This window comes from Astatotilapia calliptera, chromosome 12 (genome assembly GCF_900246225.1).
Source record: "Astatotilapia calliptera chromosome 12, fAstCal1.2, whole genome shotgun sequence".
Taxonomy (NCBI): Eukaryota; Metazoa; Chordata; class Actinopteri; order Cichliformes; family Cichlidae; genus Astatotilapia; species Astatotilapia calliptera.
This window is the reverse complement of record NC_039313.1, coordinates 6085416-6107325: the sequence shown is the minus strand read 5'-3', so window position 1 is coordinate 6107325 and position 21910 is coordinate 6085416. Positions and strand designations below refer to the sequence as shown.

The following is a 21910-nucleotide window of genomic DNA, read 5'->3' as shown; positions in this document are numbered from 1 at the left end:
TGCAAAGTGTTACTTCTGACACTGCAGATTCGACTGCATCCGTCCGCATTCAATTAAATTCCCATTTGATGAGTAACTTGATGCTCCGTTTCATTTTCAACTGACATGGAAGGATTTCGTTAGCATATAAATAGCTCGGCTTTTTGTGTGTGCAGCTTAATTGGTTTAAACCGTCTGAGTTGAGTGTAAAAACACATCCTGTATAAACCTGACCAGACTTGCTGTTGCTGTTTAACTCAATGGAATTCACACATATTTGTGGGTTTTGATACCGTAAGTGTGCTCTCGGAAAATTGTGTTCCTCAAAGTTGTTTTTGTTGCAAGTTCTGTCATCTTTCCACCGATGTTTTGCATTTGATGTGATCCATAAGCGTATTGAATCCATTCAGGTAGTGTCAACATGACACATGAGCATGCCCTCTGCAGCCAGAAACTGTCAAACTGTGATCTGAATGGCATCATTAGCAAACCTTGATTTTATGCATCAGTGTGCACTTTTGAAGGTCAGGATCTTAGTACTGACCACCAGCTAAATGTTGGTTAATTGTGGTTGTGGTTAGTAACATTCTTTTACCTGAATGCTTTTGTCTAAAACACATGGCTTTGAGAATTCCTAAGAAAGCAAAGCGCAGTTTTAACTGTGCTTTACAGTAAGTAATGAGCATGTTCCTGCTTAAAAGTCAAAGTAGCTGTTTACATTTTTGTCTTTGAATGGTGGCTTAAAGAGAAAAGAATCCCAGCCCAGTCCTGATGGTGGAATGAAATCACAGTTTTGTCTGTCTTGAGGTTAATTTTCTACACCCACACGCCTGTTTGGTTTTGTGTGGAGCCAGTGTCTGAGTGGTGAGGCAGGATGGGGCAGCCAGCTATTCAGCCATCTTTTATTGCCTCCAGATTCATGTTACGTGCTCTTCTGTGGCAGAGCTACACTTGAAAGGGAAGGAGCGGTCACCTGATCCAGTCAAACGTGCCTCTGCTAACCTCGGTCCAGTGGGCCAGGCATCAGGGCGCCTGTGACTCCCAGCACCTCAATAATGCCATTGTCCCAACAGACACAGACAGAGACACACCTACAGACCCATAAACGGCAGACCAAAACAGGCCACACTCCATTTTGGGCTCTCCACCCCATTCCACAGACATAACTGACCAAGTCAGATCCCTATCATGCATCTGCAAGTAAAAACACACCCATTAATGAATTACCTTAAGGAACAATATTGAGGCACTTGCCACAGAGCATTCACAGTGGCATGATTCAGCGCCTCGGGCAAAATACGGGGCGATATTTAGATATGTAACCGAGACAGGCAGCAGTTTCCATCTGAAGCTATTTCACGTGGTTTTATTGTTTACTGCTCACAGTGAGATTCCTGCCAGCAGCTTTGCTGCCACGGGAGAAACATTAATTAATAGCGTGGGTGTTTTATTTATGGGCAGTGTGATGCCACACAAGAACAGTGATCACCTGAGGCACAGAGAAGTCCTTAAAGGCCCTCTTTGTCAGGCACGCAGAGGTAAACATGCAGGACAGATGTGGCTTAGTGCTAAAATACAGATCGCTTCCTTTAAGGGCTGTTTAATCTGAGGCCTAATGAGAATGAATATGAGCAGTGTATATCATCCGCGTGGAGAAAGTCGAAGGAATGAGCTTTGGTCAGGATGTGTGGGTACACACACTCGCACGTGCACGCACACACATCATCATTAGTCTGTGTATTTTTTATCAGAATCAGTGCCAATGTGTGCAGGAAAACACCACTCAGGTCGCAGGGTGAGCCTTTAGCAGGATTTATTATAGACAGTGAGGCGGCTGCTCTGCGCTGATGGATGACACTGTACTGCTGGTTGGAGGGACTTGGATCCGTGGAGGTCCTGAAAAAGCAAGTATGGATTTGGGTTGCAGGTTTGTTACTTGAATGCAGAAGACAGACAAATTCCAACTTGGCAATTAGAACTTGTGTGTATATATAATTTTGTGCCAGTAATGAAAACAGATTAATGAAAACACATACGCTGCCATTTTTCGCTTTTGGGGTGAGAGATAGCAGTCCTGTTTGGCAGGAACACGACCTTGATTGGGATGAAAGCATTTTTACGCTGATAGATTGCCATGAAATTTTGTACAGAAATCCATTGTTCTCTTGGGATGTGTGCTACTGATTCTGGTGACCCCCGGCCTTTTTATCTTGACCCCCTTAAATATCTCAATAGCTGCAAGATGGCGAGACACCACATTTTGTGCAGGAAAAAAAATCCATCATTATCCTTTTCTTTGCAATGTAATGGTACCCTTTCAGTTTTAACCTGTAATTGTCACGTGTTCTCCACAGATCAAGATTATCGAGCTGCCCAGTAAGACTGCAGTCTGCACCCTTGTGCCAGAAGAAAAGCTGGGGATGGTCATGTGTCTACAACTGTGGCAGGTAAGCATCAGTTTAAAGTGTTTTCTTCAAAGATATTGTTGAGTTGTTTTAATTAATGTTTTAATTAATTGTCTGTTACTCTATTTTTCTGCACCATTACCAGCACACACTGAGAAATGCACAGATACACTCAGAAAGGGCCCTATGCCGCTCATTTACAGCCCCCCATCTTTTTTGACATTTGTGTGAGTCATAGGTCAAAATTATTCTGATTTATCTTTGGAGCTATTTTATTTCTATTTCCTCCCTTCAGGACAACTTTCTTCTGATTGGTTGCCCCTCATATAAATATATACATTTCAACTAAAATGTGGTGGAGCTTCTGTGCTCACATGCAGAGATGTGTTTCTTAGATATCGTCTAGTACAAAACTGTCTAAAATGTCTTTTAGAACATTTTGCACAGGTCTAATTAGGAGCCACCAGTGAAACATAACAGAAAATAAGGAAATTCACAATATGATCAGTCACACTATCCAAAAAAAGAAAATCACACTGACAGCCAGAGAACGATGTACCTTTTGTTTCATGACTGTTAATAAAAGCTCACACATCCGTACATACCTGCTTCATTCTGATTGGACAGCGGCCCACGACAAGTCGCTAAAGTAAACAAAAAACACACACGTGAGATGCGGCTCGTGATTTACAGCTCGACAACTCGTCCTGCATCATTTTTTCCAAGCGTTTCTTCTCAGCTGGCAGCGAGTCCCAACACTGTAATTAGAGTGTTTGGAAAGGCCGGGGGTTCACAGCCATATATCAGCCTGCAGCTGTACATCCAATCTGATCTGGGCAAAAGAAGTTACAGCTTTCTGTTTTGTGATTGCCGTTGAAAGTTTTATTTTCCAGCCATTAACGCAACCCTGTAATTATTTTTATGGTTAATTATTAACTCTCCGGGTTTTGGGGCTGCAGGGAGGGACTGAATGGGGGGTTTTGATGCAAGGCTGTGGATGGTTTGCATAAATTTAATGAGCTGTGCAGTTTACAGGCAACAGAAATCAAAACACAGCTTATCATCTTGAACCCCAGAGTGAGGCAAGCTGCTGGCCTGTGCACACTTAGCCCAGCATCCCTGTAATACTAATTAGAGTTAATAAGTCAAAAGCAAAGCCTATAAAAGTGACATTGTTTGTGATGTTGTAGAGAAAAGAGTCTCGGTGCCTGCTGACACCATGTTTGTGTTTTTTCTTGTTTGCCTTTGATTTCACTGTTGCACCCACCTTTCATCATCTGATTTATGAACCAAAGCTGGCTGAGCGTTGAGTGCCAGAAAACATAATGATCAATTATATCATTATAAATTATATAATATCTTTGTAATACAGCACAGGCAGCTGTCTGACTTCAAAGCCGAAGGGCCCAGGTGATTGTAAATCATTTCAGGCCGATTCCTTTCAAAGCATGTTCATCTGTTACACTGACTGAGTGACTCAAGAGTTTCCGAGCGCAAGAAAAGACTGAAAACCCGGCCCTGTCTGTGTGCATCTGTGAATGCATACAACCCCTTCTTTCACTCACTATCAAACACACAATGGCAGGTCTTTCCTCAGTCACGAGAAGAAAAAAATACAAACGTTATCTTGCCTTTCGCATTAAATGCTCAAATGCTGCCTACTGCCTCCTTAACCTGACACAGCAGGAAGCAACGGCTGAAACAGCTACAGTTAGGTCCTTATATATTTGGACGCTGACAGTTTTTTTTTTTTTTACCTGTTTACTGAGGGTACCCACGTTCAAATTGGGTGAAGGGTTTAGGAGTTTCAGCTCCTTAATATCTGCCATCTTCTTTTAAAGGGACCAAAAGTAATTGGACAGACATTGTCTCAAAGGCTATTTCACAGGCAGGTGTGGGTAATTCCTTCCTTATATCATTATCAATTAAGCAGATAAAAGGTCTGGAGTTGATTTGAGGTATGGTGCTTGCATTTGGAAGACTTTGCTGTGAACAGACAACATGCGGTCAAAGGAGCTCTCTATGCAAATAAAACAAGCCAACCTTAAGCTGCGAAAACAGAAAAAAAAACCATCTGAGAAATTGCTACAATATTAGGAGCGGGAAAATCTACAATTTGGTACAGAAAGAAAGAAAGCACTGGTGAACTCAGCAGCACAAAACGACCTGGACGTCCATGGAAGACATGCGTGGTGGATGATCGCAGAATAAATTCCATGGTGATGAGAGATCCCTTCACAACAGCCAAACAAGTGAACAAGACTCCCCAGGAAGCAAGTCACTCATAAGCCTCAAGAGTAGAAAGGCTAGATTGGAACAAAAAAGCCAGCAGAGTTCTGGAAAAATCTTCTCTAGACAGATGAAACCAAGATTATCCTCTACCAGAGTGATGGCAAGACAAAAGTATGGAGAAGGCGTGGAACAGCTCATGATCCAAAGTGTACCACATCAACTGTAAAACACGGCGGAGGCAGCGTGATGGCTTGGACACTAATGTTTGTTGATGATGTGACACAGGACAGAAGCAGCCGAATGAATTCTGAGGCGTTTAGAGACATACTGTCTGCTCAGATCCAGCTACATGCAGTCAAATTGATTGTCAGTGTTTCATAATACAGATGGAAAATGACCCAAAACATACAACCAAAGCAACCCAGGAGTTTATTGAAGCAAAAGTAGTGGAATATTCTTGAATTTTCTTTAGTTTTGTTGAAGACCCAGCATCTGGTGATGTGGATGGGTTCAAGACTTCAGGCTGTCATTGCCATCCAAGCTTTTTCAACCAAGTATTAGAAATAAGATTTTTATTGTCAGTTATTGAATTTGTCCAATTACTTCTGATCCTCTGAAAATAAGGGCTCGTGTTTAAAAAAAAAAATCTGTTAGTTCCTCACATTTTTATGCAAACTTTATATTTAACCCGCTGAATTAAAGCTGAACTTTAACTGCATTTGAGTTGTTTAATTTAATATTCATTGTGGTAACATACAGAACCAAACAAGTAAAGAAAAAGTCATCTCTGTCCAAATATATATGGACCCAACTGTATCCCCATCTCTCCACCCTGCCTCTCCCTATCACACACACTCCAGGAAGAAGCCACTGCCAATTATCTCTTCTCTCTGTCTTCGCACTCGCCACCCCTCCCTCTTTTCTTCCCACTGCTGAGACGAGAAGCGATTATCCTCCTATATTTTTAAGGCAGACTCACCAACAGATTTATTGTCAGCCTTTAAGACCTCTCTGCAGGAGTTTATGGAAACGATTAAGTCTTAAGCAGCGCTTTCTTCCAAATTTAGCCACAATTCACTCCATTAAAATCCCACCTAGCCCTTAGTGGGCTATGACATAAAGGTGACAGAGCTTATTATCAGGGTTTTCTGCATCTGATCGGCTAGGAAGCCATGAACGATGGCGAGTGGAGGAGGAGGAAAGCGCCTCCACATGTGGGTTTGACTTGTGTGCCGATGTCAGGCTTGGCCAGGGGGACAGTAGTGATATATGATGTGCAAGGCTTTTAATGTGAACAGAGGCTGGCGGGGGGAAAGGAAATGTTCCTATACAGATATCCATCACTCTCAGCTCATCACCTTGCAGCCTCGTGGCCATGACATCATGGTGAGACCGGGACGAAAAGCGAAGGAGGCGATTGGTTCCTTATGTTGAAGCAGTGTCTGCCCGAGGCCTGTGGTGGCCACATCAGCAAACAAACTGGTCTGAGGGTTGTTCGTGATTTAGGCCGGAATCACAACACAAGGAAACGACACCGAAAATTTATTAGCTTCATGATGCCATTTTTCTCCAGTTATCTTGTTATGTTTTTACTTTGTGAAAGCAACAGTGCACAGCTGAATAGAGAGTAGATTGTTAGTGTAAATGACTCCTTTACATTGTCCTTGGCAAAAAATACAGAAAAACCTATACGCCTATAAAACTATATAATATAGGTTAATATAAAAATTCTCATGTATGATGGCTGTGGTCCTGGGATCATAGCGGATTCTCCAGTCTGCACCCCAAATTGTTCGTGATGCATCGTTGGTGGGTGAGTGTGTGGGTAGAAAATGTTTAAGACATGGGTGAAAGTGGCCTGTAGTGTAAATAGCACTTTGAGTGATCGGTAAGAGTTGAAAGGTGCTATCCAAGTACCACTGACCATTTACATACCTTATAATAAACAAGGACAAACAGTACAGAACATCACCAATAAATGGCACATATTAGTTGCTGTCAGTAAAGTCTGTGATGTTTATGGCCCTGCTTTGTGACAATCTGCCCCTGTAGATTACCACTATTTACTTTAACTTTTTTGAAAAAATGAACATGACTAATTTTAATATTGAACACAAAAGCTAAATGGCAGTTACAGTGGAAGTTGCATTCTTCTGTTTGTCTTAACCAGTTGTATCAAATTTAAGGCCCGGGGTCAGCACCGGGCCAGCAAAGACCCGAACCCGGCCCACTGAAGATGTTTAGAAAATACGACGGAGGGCATAAAGGTTTCAACTTTTTTACTGTATATTCATAAATTTGACAGCTATTCCTGTTGATAAGGATTCCCCACACAGCCATTTATATTACAACAAAGTAGTTAGGTAAACAATTTAATGACAGTTTTTCACCATGTACAATAGAAATTTTGTTTAAAATTTTTTTTTTCATCAAAAACTTTGTTTTATAAATATGAGACAGTCTGGGCAGTGACCTGAGATGTCCTGATAAAGTTGCACTTCTTTATCTTATATTAAAATATATCAGGGATTAAATGTGCAGTTAAATGTTTTTACACTGAAAGTGAGTTTCACTCATCTCGCCCACATCAAAGTGAGCTGCACATGCTTTATGTTTCTAAAAGTAGTTTGACATCCCTGGTGTAAACTGAGGCATTGCACAAAAATAATAAGTACAAATGTTTTTTTTGATTTTATGATGTGCAAATCATCAAAAAAAAAAAATTTGTGACCAGAAATTGAACTGAAGTGCTTCAGGGCTGCAACTGCACTTTTTTCCTGAGAAAGAGGAACTTTCTCAGAACTGTGATTTAATCTGCTCACATTTGTGAATAAAGCTCTTAGTTAGAAAATGTAATGACCTCTATAACAGTCGTTAAACTTTTCTGTAAAGATGTCTGGATATGTATTCTGGAGGAAAATAGAAAAAACTTAAAAAGAGGAAAAGAGGGTTATAGGAGAATTTTCACTCTGTTTGACATGGTAAAATTGAGAAGCGGAAACATTCTGTCTGATTGTGAAATTTAAGGTTTTGCAGCTTTCTTTAAAAACAATCATTTCAAAATTGATGGTTACCTAAAGCAAGCAATTTGGTGATGAGTTTTAGAAAACTGTGTAAATATTTTTATTGCCTTACATAATATGTTATATGTATAACATAAGTATTATGTATGTTGATTATGTTGACCAATATCATGTACCTGTGCACGTCATATTTGTAGTTTCTGATGCTTCAGCGGCAGGTGGATTTTAAACATTAAACACTGTTTCAGCAGACAAGAGAAGGAAGGAAACGAATAAATGAATATTAATAAAATATAATACAGTCATTCACCATCTTTCTCTTCTTCCTGCGCACTAAAACCACCAAAGTCCTCTTCTCCAGTGTCGGATACAAACAGGCTCATGATGGCTTCGTCATCCACTCTTCTTCTCTCCTTCGTTGTCACTTTCAAAACCAAAGAAATCCTCATTGTCAGTGTCAGAGTCGAACACCCTCAGAAGGGCCGTGGCGGTGTCCTCCTCTCCATCATGCAGCAGTCCAGCCCTTCAAAATCCGTTGGTGATCGTGGATGTTTTCACACTTTTCAACGCTGTCAGAATCCACCGGTGGAGTTGGGCATAACTTGCTTTTTGGGCATAACTTGCAAGTTTATCGCCGCTCATCATCCACGCCTCCCGCTGAACGCGTAGTGCTACTTTGAAGTTTGTTTTTCGCGCTACTTCGTACGGCACTACGTTGCCTGGCGGACGGACATGTGACTAACATACCACTCTTGAACCCCGATCCTTCCGCCAGGCAACGTAGTGCCGTACAACACCGGTACTTAATATATTCAGTACAAAAGCGCTCAGAGTGTTAATTGTCAAACAGGACACAGCTACACCACCTTACAGCATGTATATCTCACTAGAAGTCTTAATACAACTCCAAGACTAAAACAGTTGGGATGCAACTGGTTTTGCAAATCTCATAAACCAATATTTTATTCACAATAGAATCAATATGTAAAAAAACTGCATTAACAAATTGTGGAACAATTTTGGAACGATGTTCATCAAAGAATTTGAATACCTGAATGCAAAGTCTTTACCAGTGCATAATATCATTCAAAGGACCAAGATGAAAATATGTACTAGATTCCAGCGGGTCCTTGGGCTGCGCTGCATAGCAAGCAGGCACATTCTGTCATAGGAGTCACCGCATGAGCTCATAAACACCGTTTGCTGTTCCGTCTACACATGCAGGATAACACCCTATCATGCACATCATGAACATGATCCAGAAATTGGTCCAAAGCCCTTTTAAAATGGACTGAGGGAAAGTGGAACCGAATGAAAATTTGCAAATTCTCTTTTGGAAAACATGGAGGCCGTGTCCTTTGGACTAAGGAAAGGAGAGACCATCTGACTAGTTATCAGTGCTCAGTTCAAAAGCCTGCATCTGGAAAGGCACCATCAAAGCTAGATGGATGACCTTTTCAAAGAGGGCCTTGAAGGAGGAGCAAGACAACCTTAAACTGTCTATGCTTCTGCTTTTTAAAGATGTGTTGCTGCCATCAAATGAGTCAGTATTTTTATTAAGATGGAATTTTTTCTTGGTTTAAACATTTGGTATTTCTGCTCTGTCCTTTTGTGAATAACATATGAGACAATGAGATTTGCAAATCATGACATTCTCCTTTATTTACATTTTACACAGCATTGGGGTTGTGATATGTTTACAGTAGAAATGGCACAATGATGTCTTGGCATATTTGCCAAAAGAATGAAAATCGGCCTATAGGGCACCTCTATAGCTCACCTCTATAGCTCACCTGGTAGAGTAGGTAATCTGTATGCTGAAAGGGTGCAGAGGCCATGGTCTAATTCTGCCCAGATCATTTTCTGTGTCCCATTCCTACTTGCTCTTTCTACTCAGCGAGTGTCCTGTGCACTAAAACAAACGGAAAAAAAATAAAATAAATCAGTCTCTAATTACGTGCTAATACGCTACATAAATACAGCTATGAAAACATGGCTGAAAGTCACATGACATTGCCATCCTGGAGACGACACAGAGAAGTCTCCTCCGTTGGTCCTGCATCTCCAGCCAGCTTCCATCCATCTTTCCAGCTGCTCTTTGGTGATGAATCTTCTCCCTGAGCCCCAGCCCCACTCCAGCAGAGAGCCCTCTTGTAGAAAGGCCTGTGGAGGATATAATGAATTACATGTCTACCCAGGGTTCCCCGACCTCTGACCCATGACATCATCAATCAGCAAAGTCCTACACTTAAGTGAAACGGTGGGCCCCTAGCCTGGAACGCTTAGCCCGGTCCCTGCCGGCAAGCAGGGGCCACTGATTTTCACGTGTTTTTATTTGTTTTCATAATCCCTTAGTGTTCGTCCTCGCTGATGTGTTTGGAAGGAATACACGACTCTGTCTATAATTTGTTTAAAGCTGCAAGAAGAGAAATATAGGGCGTTAAGTGAGAAGAGGACTTGGACATGAGTAGGGAAAAAATGGCAGACACGGCCTCCTTGCACATATGGAAAAAATTTCTTACCCTCCTACCTTCCGCATGGCACTGTGCTATTTCTGGAGGCCTGGCGGTATTTTAAAGTAAAGGCATGAGTTAGGATATACGTACATATCTGTTTCTTCAGGCCACATTAGGGCGTTTTAAGGAACGTATTTACGGTAGAACGGACTACAGTGTTTTGTATTTTTATGGAAAAAATTTGATTTTCAGGAAGCGGGATGATGGGAAAATCTCACCAGGTGTCCCTCCCTCGTCCTTCACATCTCGCCTCCAGCAGTGCCTATATAAGGCAGCTACTTTTCACCAGCCCACCTTTATGTGCTTGTCCACAGACATAATTTACAAGCTCAGCTACACCTCCACACAGCCTCTGAGCCGGCTTGATTATACTGCTGTAGAGGAAGCGAGCACTCAGAGGTTATCTGTGGACTCACAACAGTGGGAAGGCACAGCTTTATTATTCTTTTCAAATGTTACACTGCTGACTTTGCCCCATTAATATGCATGCAACTCTATTTTATGGTCACCATAGATTGCTCTATATATTTAACAGAAGATTCTTTTTTATTTTGTCTGATGCCTGTTTGCACACTTGGTTTCATTTCATTTCATGTGATTTGAAAGATTTACTCTGATGGATTCGCCAGTTGTAAACATTCAAGCTGGATCTGGAACGTCCGGAAATGAAATGGATGTGAAGCCAGATTATATGTGTCGGGTTTGTACGAAAGTTCGATTTATTTATTCTTTTTAGATCGCGAGTATGCAGTTTGAGAGTATTTTTTGCAGAGGAGTTATATTGGTAGCAAAAATGATCAAAATAGAATAAAATAATAAAACATGAACACATTAAAGTGGAGAAAAACCAGAACATTGCATAATGAGGAGATAGTCAGGAAGACATGAACACAAAATCTCAGCTACATGTCGAGAAAAGCAGCATTTTTTCAGCGTTTTGCTTTATTTCACTACCTTATGTAGTATTCTATCTGTGCATGCTTGATGTCTGTGGCTTAGTAATATAGATGAGGAGCAAAGTGAGGAGTGGTGTAATGGAGTGCTGGAAAGAGAGAGCAGCAAGCTGACGAATGGAGCGTTTCTCTGAGTGTCAGCGGGAGCTTCCAGGATGATAACCTCTGCTCCTCTCAGTTTCCAGCATTGCGCAGTGGTTTCCGTGTTTTTTTTTTTTTTTTACGACACAGCTCTCATCTAACATCTTAACTCATGCTTCACTTTCTGTCCCCTCTTCTCCATCTTGCTGTCCCTTCTCCTTCCTCTCTTCAGCCAGACTCGGGCTCTGGGCCTCTCCTGTTAGCTGGATACGAGAATGGCTCTCTGTTGCTGTGGGACGTAACCCAGAGGTCCAAGTTGAGCCAAGTCAAAGCCCACCCTGAGCCTGTCATGTGCCTGACCTTTGACACCACAAGTCTGAGGGGCGTATCGGGCTCCTCTGAGAAGACGCTCTCCTCCTGGAGGCTGGATGGACAGAGCAACCTGCAGGTCAGTAGAGGACAGAGCGTTTGATCTGACTGGTCAGTCACTCTCAAACTGTGAAAATGTGAATTTGTTTGTTGTGATACACCTGCAGTAACCTCTAATCCGCAGTGATAACTTAGAAAAACATAGCTTTAATCATTGCTTTTAGCTAGCTGTATTAAGTATTTGTGACTTAAATTGATTTGTGCTTGATTTTAGCTGTTTTTTTCTGTTCGGATGTTTCAGTTGGGTCACTATGTACTTTTCTTTATATCAAATAATACTAACAATTCTGCCAAATTAGGGTTAAGTACTGAAGGTATTTTAGACATGATGCCAGGTGTCTCTTGAAGTTGAGATTTTTAATCTCAATGAGATTTTTTTACCTGGATAAATAAAGGACTAATAATAAATAGAAGTATTCCAAAGGATACAACTACCTTGGTTGAGCTAGTCATGCTAATTCATATTGGTTACTGAAGCGTCCCTAGCTAAGACCCCAAATAAGCTGACCTGCTAACTAATTGTTGAACAAGAGAGTCCCTAGAAATAGTATAAAAAGGAACTGGCAGCAGCAGAGGAGTGTTACCTTTCTCTGGGCTTGCTTGGAAAACATCAGGGGCCAAAGAGGAAGAGGCTCAGCAGGGCTCCAGGGGCCATAAATCAGCTGCTGGTTACACAGCATTGGCAGAGCTGGGGGCCAAGGGCCAAGCTGGGGCTGTCACTCCAGAGTCTTACCACCCACATGAACATTGATACACAATCGCATACTAGACCTCGATATGCTCACGTCACCGTTGATTACAGCTGGGAAGAAAAATGTGTGTCATTTTCTGGTTTTAAAAAGAGGAAAATCAAGGCATACTTAATTCATTTAGCATACAACATTCCTCTTACCATAATTCTGTTAAAACACACAGACTCTCAAACATATGTCCTGTCTATACAATAAATTCCATGCCAGTGCATCTGCACTAACACCAAAAGAGATCATATCAGCTTGTACCATAATTCATTTTACATAACAGCCAACGCCTCCGAGACTTAACGCCTCATTTGAAGCTGTATTTTCTCTTGATTTCATGAGCAAAAGGGAATGCTCCTATTTTTCAGCCAACCCCCGTGAATCCGAGCCAAGGGGAACCTGAGGCTGATATAGTACACTCCTGCACAGTGAAAGCGGTATTATTCTTTCCGAGGCTTTTTACAAATGAATGCTTGAATTAGAAATATTTGCGAAGCTCCATTTTTTTTCACCCCTAAATATGTGTCTAGGAAAACACCGCGAAGGATTTGATTCAATCGAAAGGAGGAGGAGAGGGGTTTATTTGCTTTATTTTGCTCGAGCAACAAAATATTGATTCAGCGTGTAATCCAGGATGAGTATGACAGGCAGAAAGCACAAGGAGAGGGAAAGGATCCAACGGGGGCTTTTAAATTATTCTGAAGTGCAGCTCAGTGTGACGTCCAGACAGCTATCCTCAGTTCTTCCCACAAAAGTATTTTTGTGTGGCCATAGCAGGCAGGCAGGGGGGACCTGCCGGTTGGTGGACCCTGGCCCGGGGTCCTGACTGATGACCCTTGAGAGGTAATAAAAATATCAAAACCTGAGAGGCCCCTTAACCAAACAAAAAACACATCTGCAGTAAAGGGAACAGTAGTTCACAGTGGGAGGCTGCAATAAAGGCTGAGGAGGCTGTAAGTGCCACAGCATCCCACTTCCCACAAATTACCCCTGCGATACAGTCCAGTGCAGCAGAGCTGGCTGGATGCTTTTTTTTCTCCTTTTTTTTGGTGAAACGGTGGGGAAACTGAATGTGACACAATGCAGCGCAGTTATGATTTAGCGAGGCTGAAAGGCTGTGAAGTGAGCTTATCAAGGCCAGATAAAGACAGATAGCCTCAGGAATGGAGGTTAATGTATTTCACATGGCTTCCAGAGGCCTTTATCTTCTGCTTGACCTGGAAAGCCTGATATCATTTCATAGCATTTTTCCCCCTCTGCTCTGGTGCAGTGTGCATTTTTGAGAATTTGTCAGGGTCGAGACTATGTTGTATAAAGACGTGAGACTTACAAGCTGTTAAACCAGATGGACGCTCATTTAGGTGGATGCTCACCTGCATTGGCACGTGCAGTGACGGGTTTCTCCTGGAGAGGGAAAAAGACAGCAGTCGCAGTCTGGAGAAGGGAAAACGGGGTATAGACAGGGGAAGATTAGCAATGTAAATCAAGCGTGTCTGACAGTGAGCTGTTGCTGGAGCTGATGACAGTTCTCTACAGGTGGACATCCTGCTCCTCACATACACAGCAATATAAAAATATCCCCTGTTGTCACCTGCACGATTTCTTTGGGAAACCACAATTCCTGCAACTGCTAGTGTCGAGTCCTGGCTTTTGGATCCGATCAAATCAAGCCCAACTTCAGCTGTGCTGCAATATAAAAAATCTTCACTCTTTTTATGAGGCATCACCCTTCCTCCTCCTCCTCCTATCTTTTCTGAATGGGATTGCTCACCTGACACATCCATCTCCTGTCAGCCAGAGCCGAGCTCTAACAGACAAGGTGACAAAAGGCTGTAATCTCCCCACTGCCAAGTGTGATTCAGGGACAGGGTGTGTCAGATATACCTGTGAAAACCCTTCCAGCCGCTAGACTCGAGTGAGTGAGCGATGATGGGACATTTCAGTAGATCAGTGTGAACACCAAGATTGGTGCCAAGACCAAGGTTAAAGACAGGAGGGAAGAAGAAGGGGGAAAAAGTGAAGCAAAGCACGAGTGAAACCTGCCAAGTGGACACTCCCTTTGAACGTCAGCTCGCTCTGGTGAGATGCTACGAAAGAGGATCCTGAAGTGTGAGTTTGTGTTGGATCTGTCATAGGCCCAGCTGCTGAGCAGAGCTGGTAGCCTCCTGACAGCTGAGAAATCTGGCGTTTAGACAGCAAACCCCGTTGTGTGTGTTTATCTGCATGCTGTAACACAGCCCAGGAAGGAGTGTTTCCAAAAAGGGAAGAAAAAAAAACAAGAAAAAAGAATGATGAAGACCAAAGATGGATTCTGTCTGTGATGAGATAGCAAGGAAGCAATCTGAGGAAAAATGGGGTGGAAATAATGCAAGCCAAGACTCCCCGGTTAGAGCTAATGGGTTTCATTAGAGACTGAGGACTGGTTAATGGCAGCACTTGAAGTCAGCTGCATTTTCAGTTAGATGTGGTGTGGCCTGACAGCAAAAGCAACAATGCTGCTGCCGGAGAACATCGAGTTAGAAAAGACAATAGTCTTATGTTCCAAGAGCAAAGAGTTTTTCTGACATTTAGAAATAATATATTCAAGGGCTGCAACTATTTTTTAGGTTTTTTTAATTCAAATTAATCTGCAGCCTCAGAGCCAGTTGAAGCACAGCTTTATTTATTTGGCCCACTTTTATGGACCAAATAAATAGGTCATATTTTTAAAAAGCCAAATCCAATCAATTAACTGTTTGTAGAAGACAGTTTAAAAAAATCTCATTTGAGCAGCAGGATTTTTGATCCTTTTTTTTTTTTGACATTTAGGAGATTGTTGTCTTTTCGAAAAAGCAGCTGCTTAGCTTAGTGTCTGGAATCAAAGTCTGGAATCAGGGTACATGGCTTTGTTCTAAATACCGAAGTCAAAATGTTTCTCAAAATGTTTTAATCATCCTGTTGTTTTTTCAATCATTATCGAAAAAAACAACAACAACGGTCTCCAAAGTGTCCTAAGTGTAAGCAGATCATCTATATGATCAAAATTAATATGACTTTTAGGCTGCAACTCCCATTTCCTGTCAGGAAGATGTGATTTGCTGATAAATTAGCAGGTAAAGTGCAATTAAAAGTTAACCCCAAAGTGAGGCCAGCACAAAATTAATTGCAATAAAATAAAACCGGCCTGGATTTTTCTTTAAGTTTAGAATTGATAAATTGGCAGCTAATTGAATCTCACAGTTTTATTTCTCTTTTACTTCTCAGTCAGTCAGCTGATTGTTTCAGTCCAAGCTCCAGCACCTCGCGACTCGACACTGATGGCCGGCAGCTCAGGAACCGGCAGAGCTTCACATGAGCATCACTCATTCTAAATTATAGCACAAGGCAGCCATTTTTTTCTTTTTACTACTTTTTCCTCTCCACTTTCTCAGACAGAAAGTAAAAACAATTAACCAAGCAGCCTTGCTGAATGACCATCACTACTTCATTAGCCATTTACTGCCTGCAATTGACCCCTTAATGAAACAAATGCCTTTTCCTGACACAAACTATGGGAAGCAAAACAAACAAAAACAGACACTTAAACCCATCATTATCAGGACTCTAATGCAAACCAGATGGACAGAGGTAGGGGCATACCAAATACCTGAGGTAATAACAAAGCTCAGAACAATCTTTCACCCCTTAGTTTGCTTTGTATTTGTGGATTTGGCTCTGTTGGGCGAAGTGGGCACACGGTTTCATCCTCGCGATGATGGTTTGACTAACAAAAGAAAAAAAGTGAAATGGTATCACTGTCTCTTCTAAACTTGGCTTTTCTTGCTGTTATGATCAATGACATTCCTCCCTGCTCCTTCTCTCCCTTGCATTCCACTTTATCCACTTGGGCTATGAGTACCTGGCTTATGTCTTCCACATGCAGCTTGCGGATGGTTCCTGCCCAGAACAGGAGCAGGATAAATTCTCCCAACATCTCCTCCCCATCCAAACCATTAGTCTCCCTAGACACAACTTATGAAGTCAATTTTACGCTGTCCAGTTTGATTTCAGCTCCCACAGCCAGATGTTTAGGTCCCGTATAGCGATCCGGTGGAGATCTCTACCCTTCAGGAAAAGCACGTTCGCTTCTCCAGGAATGCCCACAACACCGGGGCCCTTCAGAGCACCATCTTAGCCACCATTCATTTTCATTTGTCAGAATGTTGCGCATTTAGAGAGATGGATACAGTCTGTGGGACGCTGTTGATCACAGGGAGAGGGGGCTGTGGCTAATCTTTAGCAGGCAGATGTTACAGCAGTGTATTTATCAGGTCTCTCTCCGCTGATCAGACCTTTCAGTGTGAATGTAATTCATCAGAGGTGCTTAAAGCAACACGGTCTCTGCAAACAAGCATTTCAGCGAGATGGTCTCTCGCTTTCTTCCAAACGGCGACACAGGTAACACGCTTACAGAATACGCCTCCCTAACTCCAAAACAAATAATGGGTCGCCGAGAGATTTACTCGCAGCCCTCGTGCCCTAATGTTTTATGGATGATGATTGAGTCCCAGGAGTATGCAGCCAGGTTCAACAGACCTCCAGCCTCACACTTGGACCTCAGTCATCAGATCAGCTGATAGCCCCCTCATTGTCGGTGTTTGCCTTGGCCACATTTTCCCAGACGGTAGTGATTAATTGACTTACTGATCTATTAAGTATGTCTGTTTTTTTTCTTGCCTCTATTTGCATGAAAAATGGGTTATTTGGTGTTACATTTACAGTTAGGAAAAAATGCTACATCCCATCCTTAAACAAGCACGAGGCTTGTAATACATACGAGAATGCCTTTGTAGTTGTGTTTTAGTAGCACACAGTCACCTGTTCAGATATTTTTCCTCTTTCTTTCTTACAGCTGCAGGACTGCGTGACGCTGGTCAACCCCGGGGTTTCCCAGCTGTGTATCCGCATGGATCGTAAACTTCTGGCTTCAGCAGGTTGGGACCACCGGATAAGAGTATTTGGCTGGAAGAAGCTCCGGCCGCTGGCGGTACTACAGTACCACACAGACATGGTGCTCAGTGTAGCTTTCTCTGACCACCGGGACCCCAGACAAAGAGTCCTGGCTGCCGGATCAAAGGACCAGCGAATCAGCCTCTGGTCAGTTTACAACGAGGGAACGGACACAGGCTGAGTCACTGAGCTCTGAGAAGATTTACAGATTTATGATCAATACTACATTCATACATTACAATCATGTGTGCTGATACAATATGGAAATAGATTGTGCTTCTCATGTACTGACATTACAGTTGAGCTATGAACAGCTACCTACTGACAACCACGTGAAACTCAGGAGTCCGTGTTTCACTCCTTAGCGCTGTACAGCTGCAGAATTAAAGCACTTCAATTCTTTTTGATACAGATTAAATAAAGGATCGTCTTCATGGTCGGAAGATGCCGGTGAATACATGATCACAACTGATTTCCATGTTCAGTCTTTACAAGTTAGACCAACTGCAGCATCTTATCAAAGTTGTATTGGTATGTTCTGATGTATATATACTGATTATGTTTTTATTTATCTCTGAGAATAGCGAGGAAGGGGTCAATGTGAAAATACAAAGAAAGTATATTGGTCTCCAAAATAAAATAAAATCTTTATTTTCACTCATTATATTTTAGTGTGCTTTTTAAATTTTTTTTTAAATATATCATGTCAAAGCTGAACCACCATTATTTCCATTTCTATTAAGCTGACTGGAATTCCTGATGACTTTTAACTGCTCCATGCAGCTATGTGATTGTGTTGACCTATCTGAAAGGAGATTTGCTTCAGTGGACTTGAATTTAAGGTATACGCCGCACCTGAGCAGATACGTAATCTCATGTTGTTATTCTAGCAGGCTTTAGTTTAGCACACAGGCCTTGCAGTCTGACCTGAGCTGTGTTTGTCAAACAAAAGTAAATCACAGCGTGGCGGGGGGGGGGCAGAACAGAAGGATAGTGGTTTGGTGTTGCTTTCCCTGATCTGCGTAATCAGTTTATGAGCTCATTTTATAAGAAGTATACCTGCTTTGAGATAAACTATTAAATGTGAACTCCTTTAGCGCTCGTGTCGAAACTTGTCAAGTTGAAAATTAAGCAAAGGTTCTGTTTAATTTGCCGTGTGACAGTTGTTAGCATTTAGATTTGTAATGCCGAATGCAGACGTCCTTTAAAGAAGATGACATTTGTCAAGAAGGTTAAGGGTCTTAAAGGAAAATCAAGATGTTTTGTTTTTCATTTCATTCTTTCGCAATATATCTGAGAGTCGACGAGCATCATGGGAGCTCATATGTTACTACATCGTGCCGAGAGGTCGGAAGGGGGGGGGAGGCAGAGCTTCAAACACCAGACGTTCTGCTTCGTAACGACTTTGGCTCCGGGGATGATCCCAAGTTGAGAAGCTCGTCATGGTGTACAGGACAGGCCTGAGAAATCAAAGAGCCAGAGCAGCACAATGGCCTTGAATCATTAGCCAGCATAGAAAAGACAAGGTCATTATTGAGACAAGCTGCTTTTCTGTGAAGCTGCTGCCAAAATTGTACCTGAACTTTAAATTCGTTGAAAGCTTTTATTTCACTTAAAAGTCCATGTATAAACCGTCTATCACTTTTTTTTTTTGTATTTTTTAGTATCCCCCGCAGAGTATACGTTTTGTCCCTACACTTCCTGTGACACCTTGCATTCATAATGTCTTCCTAACTCCTTTGTTGGCTTTGAACAAACACTGGAGGTGATGTAGGCAAGCTTCCGTCCATTCTCTGATAAATCAAATGCTTGGTCCTATTGGTGTAGATGTCTGCTGAACGGAGCAGACAACAACCCAGTAGCTTCACAAGTGTCCGGCTGTATGGCGGTAAACCTCGTAAATCACTCCATAATGGATCATTTAGGAAGTCAATAAACGGGGAAGAGAGACTGTCTGCACAATAGGCCTTGTGCTTCACTTATCACCTAACATGTGTCTTCCTTGGCCCTTAAGGTCAGAGGTCAGCCTGGTTTAGGGATGGGACATAATCCGTTAGGGTGCACGTGTGTGTGCGCAGTCAATGCAGTCTCTCCCTAAGCCTTCATGGATTATATTACTAGCTCAGATGTCACACTGAGACTGATTATTTAGACATTGTGAAAAAGAGCGTCCAAAAGAAAATAACCCGTTGCCCACAAGCCAAGATCAATGTTTTACCTCACGGCTAAGTTGGTTTTATTTGTTTTTTCATATGTGAATTAATACAAATGTATCTAGGCTCTCGCTGTGTGGTGGGGATTTGTTTTGATGTTCCACGTAAAATGTCCGTCAGCAATATCACACATAGGATAAATCGTAGCAGGTCTCGCGCTGTTTGAGAGGCCGTCGTAGGGACAAATATACAAAGCATGTGTTCTGTTGTTTAGGTGGCGGACTGCAGCTAGTTTACCTGGATCGCTTTCAATAAGTGTCCCCATGCCGCAGGAGGGTTCCGCACGCCGAGGTGAAGCGAACGCCGCCCCGACGGGCCCGTCACAGCAGATGTTCCAGATGCAGCTGAGTGTCAAATGATGTTTCGGGTGGCGGCATCGTCCATCTTAGCTCTTTTAATGTGGGAGCTCCTCTGCATCCTGTCCCTGCTGGCATGACGAATCGAGGCACATCGACGGTTACACACTTTAAGTAGATTTGTGCAAATGACACTGAAATATTGACTTTTAAAATGGCCCAGACCTTTTGAAAGCGTGGCAGTACCATTTCATGTGCATGAGTGGAAATGTAACACACAATATGTATGTGAATACATCTTTGAATGCTGCGACCATACTGATTATGTTTAGTTCATACTGATGTGTAATTCATCACAGTTTCTCCAGTAGGCGCAATTTCCCCAATTTTCCACAGCCTGAGGCTTTCAAAGTCACGTCTAGACTGATGCATATATTATACCAGGGACACCCATTCACTAAGGACTGTGTCTGAGCGCGCAGCATATAAAGAATCTTTTCATTGTTGTGCACAGTTTGGTATAAATTAAACAGCTACAAATAGGGAAGGCCTGAAGAAAATAGCAGTATTGTGACTGAAATGTTGACATTTTATTACTTTAGCATTTCATCTTACATTACACTCTGTTGCACTTCATAGATAAATACTGACCTGAACTCTGCTACATTTATTTTACAACTTTATTTATGTAGTTGGGTTTTCTGATTCATTTTCATAGATTAAACTAGCCAAAAGCAGACAAAGTAGCAGTATCTTAACATGCTTATTCAGAACTTCATAGGCCTTTATAATAGAACAAAAAGGAGTCAGCTGCATGCAGACTGTATAAAAGACTAATATGTATAAAGCCTGTGTATACTGTCAGTCGTTAGTGTTTAGATAGTTTAAATACTTTTTGCTGACTTTAAGTGGTTTTCTTAGAAGTCGGTTTGAAAGTTTTTATGTACTATTTTTATTAGTACCATATCTGCAGAAATGGAAATATAAAACACTTTTGTGGTATTTTTATTTTATTTTTTAAGTTCTTTATTACCTCTTTATTCTGAATTAACTGAAAACTATTTTACAGTGTATTTTAAGATGTGTTTGAAAATGTAAAGACATTGTTAAAACTCAGTTAAAAAAAATTGGATGCATAAATAAATTAGATGCAGTTGAAATCTTTATGGACATCACATTTCTATTGATATTATTTATGAGGATAAATTTAATAAATGTCTTGTGACTGTCAAAGTTTTTTTGTGTGTGTGGTCACTGACCTTGGGGGTCAGAGTTACTTAAACTAGTTTCACCGCACTACCACGTCTATTAGCACAGTCACTGATGTGCCTTCTGTGCTGTGAAACCTATAATTAGTCCCAATATACCCTTTTGACCCTTTCTAACCGACTAGTTACCCTCGCCTAACCTTATCACGTGTCCCGGGGGTACATATGCAGTCTAAGGAATAAACTCCTACTACCTGGCTGGTCTTCAACAACCGCCGGCCGGATTCAGCTCACACCGAATGGCTTTACGCCTCCAGACCGCTGCTTATCCCTACTGGACACGCATGAAAGAAAATAAAATAAATAATAATAATTAAAAGATTTTGTGAATTATTTTTTGATGCGGGTAACATATTTGCTTTGCTTTTCGTAAATTTTTTTTTTTAATCGTTTTTAGTGATGCATTGTGACTCCATGTGGAAGAAATTTAACAGTTAAACCGTTAGGTGGGTAATGCAACACCACACACACACACACGCGCGCGCGCGAAAAAGGCCTCTACCGTTTCTAAAATTAAAACTATACCTTGTGAATGTAAATAATACACATACATAGGTAGAGTAGCATGCTGAGTGAATGTGTATTTTTCTTTGTTAAAGAAACAAATCAGCTTTTCTTTTGCTAGTGTTGGGCAGCTATTACACATCCGGGTCCTAATTAGGTTTCTAACGAAACCTTGCTGGCGCGGCCTGTGTATAAACCTTTGTTACAAACGCAATAACTTTAAACTTTAGTCCCCACCCAAACAAGCGAAAACAATTATACATCTAATTAGCGTTTAAATGAGTGGAAACATTATTTAACCTC

General features: G+C 41.7%; 1 protein-coding gene and 2 long non-coding RNA genes across 4 annotated transcripts in view; 1 reads left to right on the top strand and 2 right to left on the bottom strand.

The window, feature by feature from the left end:
• Window positions 1–17948, top strand: part of gnb1l (guanine nucleotide binding protein (G protein), beta polypeptide 1-like) — a 26063-nt gene extending 8115 nt beyond the window's left edge. For both annotated transcript variants that reach the window (XM_026187081.1, XM_026187082.1), the window contains 3 exons: window positions 2334–2426; window positions 11422–11637; window positions 17229–17948. In XM_026187081.1, the coding sequence (XP_026042866.1) occupies window positions 2334–2426; window positions 11422–11637; window positions 17229–17507 (588 nt within the window). In that variant the 3' untranslated portion in view covers window positions 17508–17948. The remainder of the gene's footprint in view (window positions 1–2333; window positions 2427–11421; window positions 11638–17228) is intronic.
• LOC113033358 (uncharacterized) lies at window positions 931–11408 on the bottom strand. Its single transcript, XR_003274017.1, has 3 exons — window positions 9652–11408; window positions 9433–9551; window positions 931–1875 (listed from the first exon to the last, which is right to left on the bottom strand). It is a non-coding gene; the product is annotated as an uncharacterized LOC113033358 (long non-coding RNA).
• On the bottom strand, window positions 11650–21910 carry LOC113033357 (uncharacterized). Its single transcript, XR_003274016.1, has 3 exons — window positions 21298–21910; window positions 19777–19966; window positions 11650–13792 (listed from the first exon to the last, which is right to left on the bottom strand). It is a non-coding gene; the product is annotated as an uncharacterized LOC113033357 (long non-coding RNA).